Raw genomic sequence first — 21,633 nt, 5'->3', positions numbered from 1 at the left:
AGTAGATAAATAGGTACCACTGCAACGGGAAGGTAAACAACGTTTCCATGCGCTCTGGCTCCCGTCACGGTGTTCCGTTGCGCCAGAAGTGGTTTAGTCATGCTGGCCACATGACCTGGAAAGCCGTCTGCGGACAAACGCCGACCGTCTCAGCCAGAAAGCAAGATGAGTGCAGCAACCCCAAAGTCACCTTTGACTAGACTGAACTGTCCAGGGGTCCTTTACCTTTTACTAGAGGCAAGGATTCCCAGGTCTTATCTGTGCTGGGAGCCTTTTTAAGCTGAATAGAAAGTAGCCACCTACAAGTTCCTTTAAAAAGAGGAAATGCATCATGAAAAGAAGGCAAAGATTTACATAAAAATCTGCATATACTACTTTATAGAGAGAGATGCAAATTTAGGAAGTTTTATAATTTAAATACATGTCTGATGCATCTCACCATAGTGGGGAAGACTGACCAGGTGACCTGTGCTTTGTTCTTCAGGTGCTAACTGTTCATGAGCAACTTCAAGAACCCTCTTCTCCCTTCTTGGGCTTCTTTCATATTTAAACTAGATTTTGAGCAGGCAGTCCTACAGAGGACTATCCTCTGCAAAGAGAGACACATGGCCACCTTATCTGACGAACAAGATTATTTTTTTTTTAAAAAAACAGATCAGTGTTGGTCTCCTCCCCGCCATTTTTAATATACAGTGGTACCTCGGGTTACATACGCTTCAGGTTACAGACTCCGCTAACCCAGAAATAGTACCTCGGGTTAAGAACTTTGCTTCAGGATGAGAACAGAAATCGTGCTGTGGCAGCGCGGCGGCAGCAGGAGGCCCCATTAGCTAAAGTGGTGCTTCAGGTTAAGAACAGCTTCAGGTTAAGAACGGACCTCCAGAACGAATTAAGTACTTAACCTGAGGTACCACTGTTATCCGACTGATTTTAGATATGTACAGATTTACATTAACCAAGTTATAAAGTTTATCCTTTTTCCCTGGCAAGTTTCATTACCTTTCAACAGCTGTGTGCTAGGAAGGAATTCCATGGTATCAATTTCCACATTGTTAGGAAAAGCTGCACCAATTGCAGGCAGGCCTTGCCACTGTAAATTACAGAGTCTTCAGGTGGCATGTGTGCTCAAGGGAAGGGCTGTAGCTCAGTGGTAGAGCATGTGCTTTGCATTCAGAAGGTCCCAGGTTCAATCCTCAGCATCTCTTGAGTCAGTCTGAGAAAAGACTTCCTGCCCCAAACCCTGGAGAGCTGCTGCCAATTAGTGTGGATGACCCTGAGCTAGATGGACCAACAGTCTAGCTTGGAATAAGACAGCTTCTTACACTCCAGGGTGCCAGGACCCTTGCGCTTTATTTCCAGGCTGGAAGTACAGAAGGTATGACTCCAAGCTAACAGAATATCACCTTCCATTTTGGGTATGTGTCCAGGAGGAGGATGTGTCAGCTCAGCACGGATAGCTGCAAAAGGCCTTAGTAGGTCAGGTTACCCTGAGCTGAGCTGATGGGCTCTTCCCTTCTTGCGCTTTTCTACACCTTAGCAAAAATGTCAATTCTCACCCTCCACCCACCTGACCCACTGGTATGTCTCACTCAAATCTTCTCCGCCGCCACCTCCTTTTCTTTCTTTTGTCTTTGTTCCTTCTCTCCGTGTTTTTCTGCGTTTTTATGTCTCTCCCCTTGCACCACCCCCATTTACCGCTCTCTCTTTCAGGACCCTTCCAGACTGTCTGTCTGTTGCATTCTGAAACACGTCATTGATGCAATAATTGTGTTAGCGATGAGTTTACATGACATGTTTCGGAATGCGAAAAACGAACCACCAGTCTGGAAAGGTCCTGAAAGGGAGTGGCAAATTCATACCCCAATCTGCTAGACAGTCTGCAGACTATTCCACTGTATTAGTTTTGCAATGCTTCCTGAAAGAGACCTTATCATTGCCACCTGGGAAGGCTTTCTTGTGCCGTAGTACAAAAAAGTGGGGCAAGCAGCCTTCCATCCACCCTGGAATATCTGTGGTATGAAAAGTTACTCTTTTCAGCAAGAGTCTACAGGACACTCACTGATTGGAAAGAAAACAGCATGTCCGCCCCCAAAACTTTTGCAGGCATAAATAGTATTGAAAGTGGGATCATGCAGAACCTCCCCACTACCATTGTGAGCTCAAATAATCACGAATTTACAACTTTTAAAAGACATCTGGAGAGGTCCTCTGTCTTTCTCATCCACGTGCAACTTTCCCAGGAACTGGGAAGATACTAGTGCTCTATCACTGTATTCCATCACTTTGCTGCTGAGTTGTTCCTTTTCCTTACTTCATGCTGTGTTCTGCAAGTTTGCAGTGAAAGGTGGGAAGGTAACATTACATGGGCCCATGTCCCTACTGATGTTGGAAATCTGGTCAATTATTCTGTCCGCTTTTAAATCAGAAGGTCTCCATGGTCACCAATTTGTTGACAGGAGGGCTACTAAGGAAGGGATCCCCCTCCTAAAAAAAAAAAAAAAAAAGCTGTATCCAAGTTGTTTCTGTGGTTACAGCACCCTCTTCACACACCCCTTGCCTCCAAATGTGCAGCTGTGGTACCCAAGGTCTGCATTTTGCCCTTGGGATCTCTAGTTCCCAGTCCCTGTTCTAGCAATCAAGCTGATCTTTGAAGAGTTGCAGGTACTCACGGCTTTCACCCTTCCATTTTCCTTCTCTCACATTCTCCCTCTCTCTGCCCTTACAGCACATGCTGGGGCTATAACTGGGGCTCTTTTGAGGGGAAATAACTAGGAATAAGTGGGTGAAGTAGGGGGATGAATGGACAGGGCCTCCCGTAGCTTTGTCCGCAGTGGAGTGGGGAGGAAGCTCAAGATTGCTATCTTTAGGAGCCTCTACTCCAGCCTGGGTGCCTTGCAAGCGACAGCTGGGTCCCACAATCCCAAAAAGGAAATTTTCTCAGGGACATTGGATACCCTTGGCTGGGAGGAAGGGTAGGGAGAGGGCCAAAGGGAAGAAGGCGGATATTGAGGACCTCTGAGGCAAGGAAATGGGAGTGAGGAGCTGAAATTTTCTCAGCCCATGATGGAGGCCAGGCAACAGAGGTCCCACAGAGAACCTCCGGGGCTAGGGAGTGGGGCTGAGCTTTTAAGAGTAGCTGCCAAGCTCAAGGCCCATGGGATAGTGCAAATCTTACTGTGGGTGTCTTCCAGTGTGGTGCCTTCCAGATGTTTTAACTACAATTTCCAGTGACTAGGGATTATGGGATAATCTGGAGGGTACCACATTGGCCATCCTTGTATATCAAGTCTGACAAAATAGTTAGCCCCTGATCCCTGAATTTCATACAAGGAATTAAAAAAACAAATTTCCTGCAAAGGCTTTGGCATACATAGCTTCACCTTAACTATACCGACGTACCGTGTGCAGGTGAAATAAATGCACGGTTCTCTTCTTTGTCTTCCCCCACAATCCCCTTCTCTCCATTTCCTCGGTTGTCTCCCCCGAGTCACACTTTAGATTGTAAACACCTCGTGGCGGCGACCTGCCCTCTCATACCTTATAATGCAAATTGATGATGCAAGTCACAAATAACCCCAGTTGAAGCTTTTGAGTCCTGGCAAAAGATCAGTGGAGCCCTAAGCCAGAGCCAGAGGTTCACCCTGACACCAAACTGGGTAGACGCAGGACCTACTCTGGGAGAAGGTGGGGTACTACCACGAACCCCTGTGATAGCAAGATTTCTGGGGCAGGAACTGTCAAAACCCCAGTATGCTTTTTCCCTTCTCCAAGAAAGGAGTTGGCCCGTTTGCGTTCCTCTGGAGTCTATTTCTGGACTTTGGTTACCCCCCACCCCCAGCTCTGGAGCCAAACTTGAAGATGTGGCTATAGTTAGCTGCCCCGCCTCCCGCCAGGGGAGTCTATATAACCCCAGGGGAATTCACAGCCTGTGTCTAGGCTGCTCATCCTTCTGGCCCTTGGGACATCCCCACCGCACCCACAGCTGCTGTTTGCCCACCTGCCTGTCCGCTGAGAAACCAAAATGGTAAGTGGGGTGCAGGTGCCCTGGTTCAATCTAGTGGAAATGTACAAAGTGGAAATAAAATGGAACGTGGGTTGATCAATCTGCAGCTCTTTTCTTTCAAATAGGAGGGGAAGACTAGGTCATTCAGGTTATGTAGATGAAATACATAACTGAACACCCAAGAGGTTGGGTGTTGGAGAGTGGGGGACAGAGGAATCCCCTTACCAATTTTCTAAAATTTTATTTCATTGCCAAAACAGTGCTATACAGGTCTTTCTCTTACCTATTTCTCCTTTCATCGGTTTCTTCACTACTCTCTTTCTCTGTCTCATCTCTCCGTTTCAGTTTCTTTCCACTTAAACATTTTATTGTCTGTGCAGAAGAGATGTGTGTGTTCAGGGAATACCTCGGAGCAATCGAGGAGAGATTGGGGGTAGTTGAATGAGGTGGGATGCCAGATAGCAGCTGGGAAGAACAGCTTTTGACGAGGGGAAGGGAAAGATGAAGCCTAAACCGCATGCAGAATGTCATGTTAAATAGGATTATTTCACATCCTTCCTTGCTTTCTGGCTAGCCTTCCTTAAGATCTTATTTCCTTTGCTGAGCTAGGCACCTTTAAATTCACCAGGGAATCCTTTCAGGCCCTGAATAACCATATCATGCTCTTTTTTCTTGAATAATGCAGTAGAACAGTTTACTCAGCTGGGAATTAGTTGGACCCCATATTGAATAGAGAGAGAGAGAGTGTGTGTGTGTGTGTGTGTGTGTAAAGAGCAGCTGAGCGGTTGCTGAGCAGACAAAAGCTTCAGGAGTCATATTCCTGGCGGCGCCACAAAATCCAAAGCAAAGGAGCTGGAATCAAGGGATACCGTGGAACAGTTTTGGTTTTGGAACAAAGAAGCACAAGGAGTATGCTTTTTCTTCTTTTTGCCCTCAGAGTCTCTTGTGTGGCTTGTCACTTCACCAATACACACACACACACCCCTCATATTTTGAGATCCAAGTCACAGGCTGTCACTAGCACAAGAGAGCCAGTGTACTGCAAAACCTGCTTAGGAAGCAATCACTCCAGATTGCTCACGCAAGCGAGCCAAGCAACCCCTCACACACATTGCAGGCAAAAATAACCCATTGCCGCCCTTGGCTGTTCAATCCATCAATGGCTCATCTATTGGTATTCGCTGAGAAATCCTATGTATGACTGCCCGGAAGTAAGCCCCAGTGATTTCAGTGGGGCTTACACCCAAGTAATTGTATATAGGGTGGCAGTCGAAGAGATACAACTTAATTGTCTCTGTGTGTGTGTGTCAGCTCCATCTTCTGTGGTATGTTAGAGATTTCCCGAATCCTTTGACATATACACTTACCTAGGTAAACCTCAACCCTGCCACCCAGCTCAGCTATTGCTCAAACTCCTTTGCTGCCTTCGATCTCTTATGAGGCCAAAGTGCACCCTGTTCATATCCGATCAGCCAGACCAATATATTGCAGGAGTGTTCAGAAGGAATTGTGTACGCCTTGCCAACACTCCTTAGAGCTCCATTTAACCTCATGCTCCAACCAACCTCCAAGGAGGAGGCCTAGTTTGTGAACTTTGATAAATTCCAATAACTGGAACCCTCTTTCATTGGGGCCTTTTGCGGTTTCTCCCGCATCTGCGGAATCTTCCAGAACCTCATCAGCGTTCATTTATTTAGTCGTCAAAACCTATAAAAAGCATTTTTGGAAGCTAGAATATGTAGGCAATTTCTGCAGGACACACAAGGCTAGTTTACATTTGCTGAACACATCTCTCTCTCTGTCACTCACTCTCACAAACGCATCTCAGACTAATACGTTGAAGATTTTGAGGAAATACCTTGAATATGATATATTACAGCTCCTCCACCTGAAGCAGCATTTGTTGTTCCTGCCATTTCGCAAACACTATCTAAAGTTCTGAGTTTGTTCGTCAAAGGATCTTCTTTTCCTCCCAGTTTTTAAAACCTTTGCTACCATAACCAAGCATTTTGGAATCTCCTGGGCCTTCATCCTGCTCCCCATGTCTGTGGAAAGTTTGGTAGCATCCTGTTTTGAATCTGAAAAAATAACCCCCACCCTCTGTAATAATAAAAAAATAAAAATGAGCAGAAACTGCTTCCAGACATTTCCCTCCTACCCGGACAGAAATGTATAAAATTATTTCATTTCCCTCCCCACCCCCTTAACTATGTTCAGCAAGCTCGCAACATTTCACACTCTAGAAACCTGCAGAAAGTGCGGCCCCTGTCCCCTATCCTTAATAAGCATTTCGGGTGGTCATGTACTTAGTGGTCTGATTTCCCATTTTAACCCATTACAGGCACCCAAAAAGGCAAAGAGAAGGGCAGCAGCCGAAGGAGGAAGCTCCAATGTATTCTCCATGTTTGACCAAACACAAATCCAGGAGTTCAAAGAGGTAAGAAACTAAGAAGAAATGGAAGAGGAGAAAATGGGAACTGTGCAGCTTGCTGGGAAATGTAATGTATGGTGCTCTTAAAGCTTACCTGGAACTATTCATTGAAGATGTTTGAGAAAGTCATTGACAGAAAGGATGTTTTTTTCAAGGTACTAGAAATGAAGGTGACTACAGTTCCCAGGATTCATTGGGTGGGGCATGCTTTAAATGTGCTTTAAATGTATGGTGTGTACACAGCAACGGTGTAATCCTATAAATATCTACTCAGAAGTAAGTCCCATAGAGTTTAATGGGACTGAACTCCAAGGTAAAGCGGGATTACAGACTCAGTGTTTGGAGAGAAGCTGCTTTATTGTGGGCATGTAAGTCTCATCCAGAAATCAGAAGGATACAAAAGTTATTAATAATCCTGATAATAACAGACTCAAACCTATAGATCACCTCCTTGGAACAGGATAGAAATTTAATTTTGAGGACCACCCGATTGGGAAAAGAACCTAAGTAAGCTATGCGGAAGGATGTTCTGACCGTAAGAAATCTACAGAGTCCAGAATTTTCATCTGTGGATTATTTAAAAGTAACACATCTGTGGCAGATTGATTGGATAGAATCAAACCTTTTAAAATGGAGCAGCTTCTGTCCACCCAGTTTCATACATGGAGGCCCAGACCTCACTAATTTCCCTTCTCAAGCTTCACTTTAGCCCTTTCACTGTTCAGGATTCATCAGATGTTGAGAACGGCAGACATCTACAAGTTCTAGAGGGTTTCCTAAAGGAGGGAGAACGGAAGAAGGAATCCATGGGTGCTATAATTTGGCCAAGTTATCCTAAGCAAGTTCCTTGGTGTCTGTAGGATACAGAACCTCAGAGGAGCTGAAACTATCAAACACCACCTAGTTAGTTGTGCAGTACAACCCTAGGCATGTTTATTCAGAAGGAAGCCCCACAGCGAGCAAGTAAGCATGTGCAGGGTTGCAGCCTTGGAAGGTGTTCAACACCACCCTTTTTGAGGTGGATCTACCCCCTTCCTCTCCCTCTACACACCATTTAAGTAGCCCTCTGTCTCCTAGTAGCCAGCCAGGTTCATTCCACTTGGAAGCTGGTGTGGTGGCGGTGGTGGCGGTGAGAGCTTTCCATGTGAAGCTCGCCCCCCCCCCCATGGATGAGATTCTTCCCCTCCATTTTGAAGAGGATCTCCCTTGCCCTTTCGCAGCCGTCGCTGCTGCCCCTCGACACCCCACCCCCACCCCAAGAATGGCGGTGTTTCCTTTCTGAGACCCTTGAGACGCAGCAGTGTCTATTTTGGGTGAGGGAGGACCAAGAAGGTAGGTGACATCTGCGCTTGGACAGAGAAGCAGGCGGCAGCTCCTTACAAGGAAATCTTTGGAGATGGATTCTGGGTGACTGGCCTGAAAGAGGAGCTGTGGGGCTCCAGACTCAATGAAAGCAAAAATTGCAAAGGCTGAAAACCCTTCATCTAGATCTCACATTTGGAGAAAAGAAATCAAAAGAGCAACAGGAAAATAATTATCATTCCATCTGTCTGGGGAGTTCCATCAGTCTTGTTCCTTTCTCTTTCCTCCATCCTGGTCAATGAGCATTTTCAGCTTTTTTACTTTTTTGATGACAACCCACTTTCAATCAATACATTTGGTGAAAAGAACTGATCCTTGGCCGCCGGGCCATTTATTGTCGATGACCTTTCTAGACCACCTCCCTCTAAGCAGCTTGGGGTAGCGATAATGGCTGTTCCCCAACCCGCCTCCATCTCCCAGTTTATCCTCAAAACAACCCTGCGACTGTGATGGGAGACTGGACTGGAAAGTATGAGGTGACATTTACTCCCCGCAAACTATTCAGAACGAATGCTTCTTGAATAGCCAGCTTTGTCTAATCTCCCTGTAAACAAATTAGGGGTGAATGCTCAATAAACAGGTTGTCTGGAAACACCTCCAGTTGGAACAGCAACTCTTGGCTAAGGTGGCTCAATGGCCTGACTTGATATAAGGGAAAATTATATAGCCAGCCTTATGCTATGGTGTATTTTTTGGGTTCCATTGTCCTATGGCAGTGGCAGCTACGTTGTCTCTCTCCACACCTGCCCAAGAGTAGCTAAGAGTTTCTCCCCTCAGTGAGTACCATTTTGGAGGACTGCACGTTCAGCTTTTATACAAAAAGATTGTTCGCCCCCAGCACTCAAGTGACAAAGCTGAGGTGCTGAGATGAGGCAATTACTACCACCACACAATTGTAATTATTGCCTTTAAAATGAAGAGTGTGTTGGGAGCTCCTCTGCCTCTCCATTCTGCATTCACTGTAGCTCGGGTGGGTTGGGGGTTGTTCCATGTTTTTTTACGGGAAAGAGACACGCCACACAGCCCCAGAGGATAATAGTGACTGAGCCAAGGAAGGAGTGAGCTCCCCTCCCCTCCCTGCTATCCTCCAGAGATCTCATCAACAGCTCCTCTGGAATGTTCCATCTGTCCCCTTAGGGAGGGGCCCTGGGTTTAATATGAGACAGAAGAAGATTGTTCCCATTCCTGGTAGAGACTCGGAGGGGTATCAAGTGACAGGTGTCTCTAGGGCACAGCTGCAGAGAAGTGAGGAGGGGGAGGAGAGGCCCAACGGGATCGTGCTGTGCTGGAAGCTGGTCTTTCTCCAATCCCACAATGCATTGCTAGATATAAGCATCAATAGAAGACGACTGGAAGAGGGTGAAGAGATTTGGGGTCCAACCTGGGTCACGTTTTCTGGAACTCCTTTAACTTTAACCGTCCTGTCAGCTCATTAAAATTCCAGAGATAAGACGTCTGGCAACCTCCTTGAGTAAATTATATAGTGGGCGGCTATAACTACTGTTTTTTGCCCAATGCTTGATGACCCCAGGTTAATGTTTCATTCTTCTTTGAACAATGCTGGCCATTGATTGTAACAATAAAGACTGGATTTGATTCTCCCTTGCATTGCAGCAGCTTTTTCGATTGTTAGAAGCCACAAACATACCGGTATTCCATTCTGTTGGCCAGTAGCCTTGTGCCCCCCATAGGTTGTACAACTCCCACCAGCCACAGCCAACGTTTTGTTAGACGCCACCCCAATCTCGGAGTGGTGTGAGATTCCAGGGGTTCCAGGCACCCAGGGTTCAGGTTTCCTTTTGGAAATGTGGCACAGCAGAGACGGTGGTGTCTTTAGGATTTAGGGTTTATTTACACATATATATAATCTGAGCCTACGATGGAGAGGTTCACAGCACTGACACTCCAAGAGGGTCTTGTTTATCCCATAGCCACAACTTTGGATTCAAGCAAAAATCATAAGTCAGAACACTCCTTTTAATATTCTTCCCAGAAGTCAAAATTAACCTTCAAAGGAAGTTCATTCAAGGCTGGTGTATGTTCACCTTGCCATGGACATTTACATGATGAAACCAAGGTCTTGAAATGTGTACTGTCAACACAGGCATGAGTGTGTGCGATCTTCCTTTTGCTAATGGATAGGTATTGTGTAGCAACAAAGCAATCTGTGGTTCCAGTAAAAACTACTGCACTCACATCCACTGATGAACTTATAACCCAGTCACACAAACAAGTTCATGTCTTGTGACATGGTCACTGCCAGCGGAGTGTTACGAATCGACTCCCTGAAAAGTTTTGTGTTTCAGGTTCTGAGGTGGTATGACATTTTCTTCTCTGGTGGTTGAACTGTAGTGTTTTATTCAGAACTGCAGAACTGTCAGTTGAGGTAGCAGGAATCAAGCGCTGAACATGCATGTGCAAACAGGTCTTTAGAGGACCAGCAATATCTCACCATTTAAATTAAAGCTGAGTTACATGTATGTATTATATATAGTTTTGGAACTGGAAATTTCAGTGCAGATCTGTGTGTTCACGCATTTTAGAAATCCTTTTGAGAGCGGACAGATTCGAGATCCAACAGTTGTTACAAAGGAGAGTTACCCTACAAATCCTACATTCATTTTTGTCGGGAGATAGGGTGGAATGCTGGAGGTGAATTGCCGGCAATCCCACAATGTTTGCTTCTCTCCCACTTTCTAGGCCTTCACTGTCATTGACCAGAACAGAGATGGCATCATTGACAAGGAAGACCTGAGAGATACATTCGCTGCTATGGGTAAGAAAAAAGGGAGTCTTGAAAGAGTGTGGCAGGGTGGGCAGGAAGGAAAGCAAAGCTTGGCTGTTGATGGAACTCTCAAAAGCCACCCCCAGCTGATAATCCTGCCCTTCCCATCTCTGCAGGGCGCCTGAACGTGAAGAATGAGGAGCTGGATGCCATGATCAAGGAGGCCAGCGGCCCCATCAACTTCACTGTCTTCCTCACCATGTTTGGTGAGAAGCTGAAGGGTAAGTTATTTCCCTGTTCTATCTCTCCTTCTTCTCTGCTTGATGACAAGATCTCACTGTGGCTCCTCTTCTCCCACCAGGTGCTGATCCCGAGGACGTAATCATTGGCGCCTTCAAAATCCTGGACCCTGAGGGCAAGGGCACTGTCAAGAAGCAGTTGTGAGTATCTGCCCCACAAACCACTTTCCTTAGATGTGCTGCGCTGGTTAACATGCGACACCAAACCATTGCTTGGCTGTCACTGGGTTCATGTGCTCCCCAACACACTCACATTTCCTTCCCAACTCACCTGATCAAACAAACCCCCGTTTGCTTAAGTTTTGTGTTTGCCCTCCAAATCTACTTCAGAATGTGGTTCCTAATATGATTTCCAATTGTGGTTTAGAAAGCAAATGCAAACCATAGTTTGTCTGTTCAGATTTGAAAGCAAGTTGTGGTTGGAGAGGAAGAAGTATGCACTCTTGGGACTTGGACCTGACATCATGTATAGGCTGTTATGTCTGAACCATCCTGCTGCATCTCAGATGATGATAATGATGATGATGATATGTTGGCTGTCTATCCTACAAACTTATATAATTCATTTTACACTAGTTTAATAGTCATGACTTCCTTTCAGAAATCATTCTGGCAGCTGTAAGGTCTGTGAGGATTCAGAACCCTCACCAAACCACCGTTGCTGATGACTTTGAGATTTTTCTTAGTGCTTCATGGCCTTTTTCATAAAATGACAGTGCCCTGGGAAGAGTTATAGCAATTTTAAATGCATGCTGTTGCAGGGTTAAAGTTCTTCCAATGATGGAATTCAAATGTAGGGTTCTGTTGCCTATGAAACAGTTGCCTTTTGTATGTATGTTTGTGTGTGGAACAAAGCATTCTTCCAAGCAAAAATATTTCCACCAGGGAGGGCTTTCAGCTTATGTGAAACTGGGAGGGGACAGGGAAGCAGATCTTCTCCATAATAAGAGGCTGGAGTGCTTGAAGACCACCTAAAAAAGGACTCACACTTACCTGGGAATCCCTCTCAAACATCTTACTCTCTTTGCTTCATTGCAGCTTGGAAGAACTCCTGACCACCCAGTGCGACCGGTTCACCCCAGAAGAGGTAAGAGAACTTCCTTGCATCATGCAGAACATCCAGTCCTTTTTCTCACCTTTATGCTCCCCCCTTGTCCCCTTCATACCAATTTTTCTTCACCTGTGAGCTACTCTTTCCCCAAAAACACAAAAGGGTACACTTCTGCGCACTCCACTCATCTGCCAAGCTAATGGTTAATACATCAAGGCATCATGAAAGGCTTCTGAGAATTTGCATTGTGTTTTCCTGTCACTGCGAAATAATCTCACAGCCCACATCCACACACCACCCAGCCAGAAAGGGCAGCTTTTATATAGACTTGCCCTTGACTCCTGTTTATCTGTCCTTTCTGGATTTAGGGTCGTAGCCTTCATGTTCATCTGGATAGGAAGGGAAATACTCAGCCACTGGAATGTTAAATGCTGGCTCTCCTAGGACAGAACAGTGTGCCTGTGCCGTGATTCAATGGTTTAAATGCTACAATTCCATTGCAGGACGGAACTAAGTTGAGAGTGAGGTGGTGAGGTTGGCAGAGGGGAAATGGAAGCAGCCATTGCAGTTCTGCGGAAAACTTTGTAAAATCGTGAATCTGTTATTGACATCAAGCAGCTTCTCTGCTTCTGAATGCCCATCCGCCCCTCCAACTTTTCAGACATCTGTATTGAAAATAACACCAATGCATTTACTGACTTGGGAGTACTGTATACCTTTTTTTTAGCTTCCTGGGAAGGGAAACCGAATCAGGAATCGGGCAACTTCTCATTTTGGCCTCTCTGCCTCTTTCAGATCAAGAACATGTGGCACGCCTTCCCTCCAGATGTAGCTGGCAACGTTGACTACAAGAACATTTGCTACGTCATCACACACGGAGAGGACAAGGAAGGGGAATAAGCCCTGGTTTCCCCACCCTTGCTTTGTGGGGGAATCCACCCAAACACCCCCAGGCCGGGGAGTTTACCTTACACTGGTCCCAGACGATCCACACACTTTTGTAACCCAGCAATACACACGTCAAACCTGTTATTTATTAGTATTATTATCTGGGGAGGAAAACTATACCCCCCAAAGCCAAAGCCGTGCCCACTTCAACTTGTCTTAACCTAACCGGGACCTTCCTCCGTACAATGTCTTAATAAAGATGAGGACACCTCTGTTTCTAACGCCCCTGTGGTTACAGTCTCTTTGACTTCTCTCAGTTTGAAATTCAAATACTCCTGGAATGGATTCATGCAGTGGGTACATCTTCTTCTTTTTTAAAAACCAATTTATATTTCTGCTCATGTTAGGGATGCTGGGTTTAGTCAGTCCATTAGATTAACACACTAAAAAAAGTTAATTATTAAGTATGTGTTCCATATTTATTGCATTTAACCATAGGCCATCACAATATAAAAACAGGAGTGGTGGACATTATATAACAAGTTTGATGAAAAATAACAGATTAGGCCTAAATCAATAAAAACCACTTAATTAATTGAGCAGCAGATATAAATATAATGGGTGGTATTCAATGACATTTTACTCATAGCAGATCCACTGGACTTAATGAACAGTGTAATCCTAACCCGGTCTACTTAGAAGTAACTCCTATTGAATTTAGTGGGACCAATTCCTGGGTAAATGCGATGAAGATTGCTGCCTCTGGTTTGCAAATTTCAGAGGCTGTCAATTATGAGCAGCACTCAGCTGAATACCGGCCAATATTTTTTAATACTTTCTAGAATCCATACTGGGGGGGCAGGGGGTTACCATTATTAGGTGAAGCAACATGTCACAAAGCAAAGAGGAAGCGTTTGAGTTTCTTAGAACTCTTTGGGGCTATGGAGCAAGCTAAGAAAGGGAGGCTGGGCGCAGCCATGCTGCCTGCCTCTGGGAAGAATCTTAAAAGATGGAATGTGGGAAGAGGCAGCAGCTATTCAAACGAGGCTTTTTGGTTGGGGAGGGGCTGTGCAGGTGTCAAGTTGAATCAAGGCCTCATGGGAAGAGAAAGCATACAACAGATACAACAGCTGCCATTTCCTCATCTCTTAATGTATAAAAACTGCAGGTGGCCAGCATTGCCTTAAAATTGAACTTTCCTCCTTAGCTAAGAGGGTGGGGGAAGGAGAAGTCCACCCGTAGCTACACTACACGAATCCACACACAAATGATTTTAAGGCAATAAAGGTCTGCTTCTTGCTTCAGGGCAATTGCTTTCACCCATAGACAAATTTAAATCCATTGATTAAATCAACTAAAAGTCATTCAGCTACGTTTACTTCGACTCAAGAGGCAGAGAGTTTGGAGGGGGGAATGGTCTCTTGCAATAGATGTGGTGCTGCTTGAGGGGGGGGGGGCGGGAGCATCCTGAAGACATTCAAGGAACAGAAATATTGAAGGTGTTGGGGAACCTGTGGCCCTGCAGCTGTTCTTGGACTCCAAATCCCATCAACCCCAGCCAGTATGGCAAATGATATGGGGTGATGGGAGTTGGAGTCCTAATGTCACCTGGAAGGCCTCAGGCTTCCACAGTCTGGCTTTAAAAAAAGATGAATATTTACTTGGCTAGCTTACCAAAACGGCCTGCAGCAAGAGCTGAGCAAACACAACAGGAGAAGATCCCACCCATTTTTTTAGGGAGTGTCACAGCCGAACCCCTAGAGATCACCTCCTGGGATCCTTCTGCAAGAGCCGATGCAGCCACTGTGCTTGACACATTGGAACAAAACACCCTGTGCCTGTAATTTTGGACCTTCCAAAAGTGCAGCTATGGCACAGGTTTGTACCTGGCAAACCTTGTACAGTGGTACCTCGGGTTACATACGCTTCAGGTTATAGACTCTGCTAACCCAGAAATATTACCTTGGGTTAAGAACTTTGCTTCAGGATGAGAACAGAAATTGTGCTCCGGCAGCGCGGTGGCAGCAGGAGGGCCCATCAGCTAAAGTGGTGCTTCAGGTTAAGAACAGTTTCAGGTTAAGAACAGACCTCCAGAACGAATTAAGTTCTTAACCCGAGGTACGGTACCACTGTACACAATTGGTGCTACCCACCCTCTACCACATACCCACCAACACCAAATCTCCCGCCACCTGGCAAGGCCGCTTGTCTGGGTCTCCCATCCTAAGGACTCAGAAGACAAAATTCCGCAGTTGCGGCTTGGAAGCCGGATCCCGGCAGATCTTGAGAGAGAAATCCACAGCTCTTGCTGACTGGGTGAGGCAACCGAGGGAGACCACGTCAACGTCGGGCCCCACAAACTGGGCCACGTTATCCTCAGTGATCCCCCCGCTGGCTTCCACTGTCGCCCGAGGGAAAGAGGCCTTCACCGTACTGGCTGTGGGGTGCAGGTCCTGTGTAGGAGGAGAATTGGGGCGTGGAGGTTAACGGGAACAGAGGCAGAGTCCACTCAAAAATCTCAGGGCTTATTCACACTTTGTTGCCTTGCTCTTTCCAGGCACAGGTGCATGTTTCAAGCTCCATGTCCGAGAATGGTGGGTTGGATTTGTTTTTTGTTTTTTTGCCCCTCAGCTTTCCCCACAGAAACCTGCTCTTTAGTGCTCAATTGGAGCAAACATCAATTTGGGTTTGCTCTGATTCAGCTTTAAAGAGTGGGTTTTCGTGGGGAATGCAGAAAGAAAGGGAGCTTGGAGGTTTAAAGCATGTACCATGTCTGGAAAGAGCGGAGGAACGGTAGATGTGGGTGAGCCCTCAGTGTCACAACAGGCCTAATTCTCAGATTGCCTTTGAGGGATAGTTGCTGTTGAAACTGGTGCATAGTTCTCACCCAGAGGGCCACATTGCCTTCTTAGGCAACTTTCGAGGGCCACAAGCTGGTGGGTGGAGCCAGAGGGAAAAGTCAGCAGGGCAACTAATGTCAATTTTACTTTTGTACTGTAGGCTAGCTACACAGTACAAAAGGGACACAGTGCTTGGGGTGGTAGAGTTGTGGTTTTTTTTAACAAACACTAAAGCCTGCCCAAGGCTGAGTGAGTTGGAGGCACAAATCCATGCTGGAGTCAGATGAGGAATGGGGGACCACAGCAGTAAAAATCAAAATGGATCAATTCCTGAAGGGACTGGATGCCATTAACACAATGCTGTTTGACAGCACCTTGAAAGATTGTGGTGCTTTCACTTCAAAGTTCCAAAAATTCAAAAGTCAAGCCGTTTACAAAGCAATAAAAGGACACAGACAGCAATTTAAGCTTCAGCACCTGTCCCCATCTTGGCCCAGCCAAGTTTACCTGCGGAGCAAAGTTATCCAACATGATAATATCTGCACCACATTCTCCTGCCTCAAGAGCCTCTTCCAACGAACGGCACTCAACTTCTACCTTCAGGGCGAAGCCTCCGACGCGCCGGGCACTCCGGATGGCCTGTGGGATGGTAACATTTAAAAACAGGTATGAAGTAAGCTAATGCACATTGCAGAAAAGGTAAGGTTTAGGGTTTTTGGTTTGGTTTGGTTTTATTAAAAAAAACATATTCCTGGTTATTGTAGAGTTCAAAATGTAATTAAAAACAATTTGAAGAATCCCACTTATTCACATCTAACCTAACAGCGAGACTTTAGCCTCTTCTGTACTGTATATTTAAAGCAGCATTTGCCACTTTAAGCATCATGGAAAGAATTGTTAGAAGACCTCTACTGCCCTCACACGACTACAATTCCCAGAGTTCCCCAGGAAGAGGGATTGATTGTTAAACCACTCTGGGAATTGTTACCCTGTGAGGGGTAGAGCTTGGCGATATATCGTCCAAAACCGGTTTGAAGTCCGTATCATGCTGTTTCATAATTTTTGACTTGGCAATAAATAGATCACAAATTAAGATGTGTGTGTGCTATGCATAAATCACAACGTGGGGAAAAACCGTGAAGCCAGCCACTGCCTCTACTTAACTCCATCCTTATTTCCAGTGCTTCCCCCCCCTAGAAAAATAGGTGCAGGAACTGCCACCTTTTTGAGACGGACAAGTGGTTGAGCTTTTTTTAAGGGAGCGCCAAAATTGTGCAGCTTTTTTTAGGGAGTGCCAACGCCACAGCTCCTTACGGCACCATCGATGCCGCCGCCCTGCCCAGATTGCCTGCTGCCTCCAAAGAGGTGCCAGAACTGACCACAGAGGGGCTGGAACTGCTTATTTCAGACATCGTGATATATTGGTATATTTCGTGATGTTTAGCTGGTGCTCTATTGCGATCTTGAAAACCAGATATCGCCCAGTCCTAGTGAGGGGAATCGTTTGCTAATAGCTCTTGGCGCCTTTAGCAAACCACAGTTCCCATGAGTCTTTGGGGCAAGCCATGTTTCTTATGATGCTAGGTTCAGATGTGGCCTTGTTCTACCGCCATATGTGTCACAGGGTGATGGAGGGAAGGAGAGAGACTGGCAAAGCAACACCCACCTGTGTGATGCCGCCTGATGCCCACACGTGGTTGTCTTTCAGCATGATGAGGCTCCCCAGGTCGTAGCGGTGGCAAGAAGCCCCTCCCACCAGGAGAGCATACTTCTCAGGCAGGCGGAAGCCTGGCGTGGTCTTCCTCGTCCCAGCCACCTCTCCATGCCAGCCAGATTCCCGCGCTGCTTGACACGCCTTGGCTGCTGACGTAGCAATGCCACTGCACCGCCCGATACAGTTCAGAGCCACCCGTTCGCCCAGCAATATATCTTTGGCTGGCCCACGCACTTCTGCCACCCGGCTGATTGGTTCTGCCCAGGCTCCCTCCGACTGGAGCCACTCCACAGAGCAGCCAACTTCAGCAAAGATGGCCTCAAAGAAAGGGAAGCCCGCTAAGACTCCTGGGGACTTGCAGAGGAGCACGGCACATTCCTGACGGTCACCGACAGCATAGCCACCGTAGTCGAAGGCAGGAGCATCTTCCCGCAGCCAGTCACAGGCCAGTTGACGCAAGCGGGCAGCGGGCAGAAGGTGTGAAAGATTTGGCTGGGAGGCCATGAAGACTAGGAAGAAGAAACCATAGAGATATTGGCAAAGGCATACCAGACAAAGCCCAATAAACTAATGGTGTCACCTAGGGGTAGGAATGAGGGGTGGGAATTGCTACCCTTTGCCTGATGGCAGCTCTCCCTAGTGGGAGGAGAAGGATGCTAAATTTGGTTATCTTCCTATGACTACCTAAAAACTCAGAAAATCTGGAATGTGATAATGTTTGGGTCCGTGTTGCTGGTGACTGCAAATGACCGTCTCTCTACTTGGACAAAGGGGCCACAGTCTGACAGCTGACCATTTTCTAGATATAGGTGCTTTTCAGATTATTTGAAGTGGGACTCACCTATAAGCTAGCTCCAGCTTCTGCGCCCCAATTTCTCCCCTATACACCAGAAGAAACAATAATATCACACCAGTAAACTGGACAATTTTTATTTTCTCCCCCCCCCCTTTCATTTTTTTATGTTAATGTAGAAATATAATGGGTTCAATTAAAAAACCCTGTTGGGGGGAAAAAGGAAGAAATGCTAACGGGACCTTCTGGGTAGTGTCCTCTTGTACAGGGTGCTAGCCAGCAACACCCTTTTGCAGGATATGCCAGTCTATTCTCTGCGCTGCCCCCCCCCAACCAGCAATCTGTCCCACCCTTACAAAAGTTTCCCAACATTCTGAGGCTGCCAAGCATATTCAGTTCTCATTGAACTGTTTTGGGGATTGTTATACTCACCCCCTTGTTTTTTTTACTCGTGGTATGCTGTTAGTAAAAGGAAAGGAAGCAAGGCTCACCCTGGTTCATAGCAGCCAACTCCCAGGGCCCCCCCAATAAAATAATTGAGGGGGCCAACTGCCCAAAAGTTAATGTGAATTGCCATTCAAATGATGTGTGTAAGCTGCTTCTTGTGACTGACTATATGGGTCAGGGCTTACCTGCTCGCCAATATTTTCTTCAAGTTGACACCCCTGCCCTGGTTTTTCAGGGGGAGCAGGACACTGCCAGCCCCCACCTGCCTGCTTTCTTTCTTACTTAACAACCAGCCCAGCTCTCCTGCTGGTCTGTACACAAAGTTTACACAGTGGTTAAACTATGGCCAATCTTTTGTGAGCATCTGTTCTGATTTGTTTACTATGCAGGCGTTCTCTGACAAGGACCATTCATCCTACATTCACCCCAAAATTATTTGCAGGGTATTTCCATTTCTTTCCTGTAATCATTCATTCAGCTCACGTTTTGGAACACATTTCCCCATTACTTTCCAAATCCCAAGCAGCCCAGGTTTTTCTTTATTACTATTAAAGTCAATTGTTGTGTGAATAATTCCTGCAAAATACTGACAACAGCCTTGAGGCACTCAAAGTGGTAGCATCACTTTGCCCAAAGTCCCAGCTGAGGTTACCTCTAAAAAGTACTGTGTACTAGGGCAGAGGTGTGTGGGAGAGAGAGAGAGAGAGAGAGAGAGAGAGAGAGAGAGAGAGAGATGAGTGGGGGGGGGGGAGAGAAACTGGACTGCCTAAGCAAAGAGCCCTGCAGAACAGAGGTTAAAATCCAACTTTTCCTCATTAGGCTCACTTATTTTTTAATGGAAGGATGTGGTCAGTGCTTTTTTGGGGAGGATGCAGGGGTACGCATACCCCTAAACATTTTGTGAATCTAAGTTTGGCTTCATTGAGGGGCAGTATTTCAATATGAGTAGGAAAATGAGAGTACCCCTAAACATTTTTTAAAGGAAAAAAAGCACTGGATGTGATTATTCTAACTTTTACCTGCTGCTAGTACTAGAGGTGTGTGTGTGTGTGTGTGAGAGAGAGAGAGAGAGAGAGAGAGCGCGCAAAGGGGAGGGTGAGAGTCCAGCATTTAAAGCCAAGAGCATAAAAAGGGAGCCTTTAAAAAAGCAACGTATTAAAGCAATACATTTCTCCCCAAACCCAACAAAGTGTGAACCAATAATGAAAAAACCAACTGTTAAACCACAGTAACTAGACCAGACAAGGCAGTTCTAGGATTCCCCCTAGAATCTAAAGTTCTGTGGGCATCCCAGATGTAGCTAGTTTAAAAGAGGCAATGTTGGTTGCTTACCTGACTAGCCAGGCTCCAAAATGTCTCTCTGCAACTTTTTCGCTTGTCTAACTGGTTGCACAAGAGAAATTTCCTGAATTCCTGAGGGGTGGGAGGCTGTACAATGAGGGGTGGGATTAGGACCACGATGATTGCTTTTGGCACTTTGGACCCTTGTTTTTCCCTTGTATAAATAACCTCTCCTGCACAGCTGTATCATATCAGGGCCAAAGTAGGCAAAGCTCCATTGAAAGGATCAGCAATCGCATGAGCAGCCTTTTAGAAGTATTGGAAAATAACGCAACAGAACATCTGCACCACTGGCAACATGGTGACGGTCTTTTCATTAAAATACTATTTCCAGCATTTGTTAAAAAGAAAACAGAATAGGGAGGGGGTAGTTATGGGAGCCGTACAGGATGATAGGTGCATCATCGTCATCATCAGTGCCGGATTTACATATAAGCTAAACAAGCAATACAGTGGTACCTCGCAAGACGAATGCCTCGCAAGACAAAAAACTCACTAGACGAAAGGGTTTTTTTGTTTTTTGAGCTGCTTCGCAAGACAATTTTCCCTATGGGCTTGCTTCGCAAGACGGAAACGTCTTGCAAGTTTGTTTCCTTTTTCTTAACACCGTTAATACAGTTGCGACTTGACTTTGAGGAGCAACTCATAGAACGCGGTGTGGTAGCCTTTTTTGAGGTTTTTAAAGACTTTGGTGATTTTTGAAGCTTTTCCAAAACTTTCCCGACACCGTGCTTCGCAAGACGAAAAAAATCGCAAGACGACAAAACTCGCAGAACAAATTAATTTCGTCTTGCGAGGCACCACTGTAGTTTACGGCCCCACTCTATTGGGGCCCCCCAAAAAATTTAAAGGAAAAAAATCTGGATGTACAGATATCCAAAATATAAGATAAAAAACAAATAAAATAAAACCCACATATAGCAACAGTATTTTGTGTTGTGTAGCCTCCTATGATGTAAGTAATGGGCCCCACCTGCTAGCCTGCTCCCTAAAATATCACTCGTTTGCTCATTTCTCTCTCTTTCTTAATTGTATTTCAGTTCAACAATTACTATGACAAAATACATATTTTGTTATGTGCAAATGGCTTTAGATACCTATTAGGTCCATAAATTACCATATATTCAACACAAAAAACAGCAACAATTTGTTGTTGACAAAGGACAGCTGGACATATAAAGGGCCCCATTACCTTCAGTAGCTTAGGGCCTCATCAAACCTAAATCCGGTCCTGGTCATCATCCGTGCTCCCTGTAAAAATCCAGACAGCTCACATGAACTGTGCAGAAAAACCCTCTCCACTGGAAGCACCCGAAATTGCTGGAACTTCTATTTTTCTAGGGCTAAGGCCAGCGCAACAACCCTTAAAATGAAAACGCAGATTTGAGAGGAGAATGCGCAAGAAAGGACCAGCTGCAAGTTTTATGGATTCTTGCATCTTCCCTGACTGGGGAATCCGCGCCTTTCACGCAGTTTCCTCCCATATATATGCCTGTATTCGTGCACAATATTGAACCTATTATATTTCTTATATTTATATTATTTTTATTTGCTTATTTAGTATTAGTTAATGATATTTTATGATACTGTTGTGGCCGATATATAGCAGATATATATAAAGCCAGTCCGGATGTTTCTTTTCCTGTAACTCCTTGAGCCGGCCGCTTCTTTGCATATTTATGACTCTTTATCCCGGCGCCTCTTCCTTCTATACTCGCTATTTGTTGCCTCTCCTCCGA

General features: G+C 45.7%; 2 protein-coding genes across 5 annotated transcripts; one reads left to right on the top strand and one right to left on the bottom strand.

The window, feature by feature from the left end:
• Positions 1 to 3,899: 3,899 nt before the first annotated feature.
• Positions 3,900 to 13,041, top strand: MYL11 (myosin light chain 11). The gene is made up of 7 exons (XM_028702772.2): positions 3,900 to 4,024; positions 6,345 to 6,440; positions 10,497 to 10,572; positions 10,698 to 10,802; positions 10,883 to 10,961; positions 11,859 to 11,907; positions 12,667 to 13,041. Exons 1-7 carry the CDS (start codon positions 4,022 to 4,024, stop codon positions 12,769 to 12,771), a joined length of 513 nt encoding a protein of 170 aa, XP_028558605.1. The 5' UTR covers positions 3,900 to 4,021; the 3' UTR covers positions 12,772 to 13,041.
• A 171-nt stretch (positions 13,042 to 13,212) lies between these two features.
• QPRT (quinolinate phosphoribosyltransferase) lies at positions 13,213 to 20,013 on the bottom strand. 4 transcript variants are annotated; one of them, XM_028702771.2, is made up of 5 exons: positions 19,886 to 20,013; positions 18,155 to 18,193; positions 17,266 to 17,822; positions 16,197 to 16,238; positions 13,213 to 15,212 (listed from the first exon to the last, which is right to left on the bottom strand). In XM_028702771.2, exons 3-5 carry the CDS (start codon positions 17,815 to 17,817, stop codon positions 14,991 to 14,993), a joined length of 816 nt encoding a protein of 271 aa, XP_028558604.2. In that variant the 5' UTR covers positions 17,818 to 17,822; positions 18,155 to 18,193; positions 19,886 to 20,013; the 3' UTR covers positions 13,213 to 14,990. The 4 variants fall into 4 exon arrangements, with proteins under 4 accessions (XP_028558604.2, XP_028558600.2, XP_077773127.1 ...); XM_028702767.2 differs by having other exon boundaries at positions 16,107 to 16,238; positions 19,886 to 20,002; XM_077917001.1 differs by lacking the exon at positions 19,886 to 20,013 and adding an exon at positions 18,739 to 18,900 and having other exon boundaries at positions 16,107 to 16,238.
• Positions 20,014 to 21,633: the final 1,620 nt, after the last annotated feature.

Source organism: Podarcis muralis, chromosome 13 (assembly GCF_964188315.1).
Source record: "Podarcis muralis chromosome 13, rPodMur119.hap1.1, whole genome shotgun sequence".
NCBI classification, from domain to species: Eukaryota; Metazoa; Chordata; class Lepidosauria; order Squamata; family Lacertidae; genus Podarcis; species Podarcis muralis.
This window is presented reverse-complemented; position numbering and strand designations above follow the sequence as displayed.

Coding starts and splice junctions, on each gene's coding strand:
- MYL11 (XM_028702772.2), top strand. Junction 6,441..10,496: donor AAATCCAGGAGTTCAAAGAG/GTAAGAAACTAA, acceptor CCCACTTTCTAG/GCCTTCACTGTCATTGACCA. Junction 11,908..12,666: donor ACCGGTTCACCCCAGAAGAG/GTAAGAGAACTT, acceptor TGCCTCTTTCAG/ATCAAGAACATGTGGCACGC.
- QPRT (XM_028702767.2), bottom strand. CDS start 17,817: ATGGCCTCCCAGCCAAATCTTTCACACCTTCTGCCCGCTGCCCGCTTG. Junction 16,239..17,265: donor CATCAGGCGGCATCACACAG/GTGGGTGTTGCT, acceptor ACCATCCCACAG/GCCATCCGGAGTGCCCGGCG. Junction 15,213..16,106: donor TGGATAACTTTGCTCCGCAG/GTAAACTTGGCT, acceptor CCTCCTACACAG/GACCTGCACCCCACAGCCAG.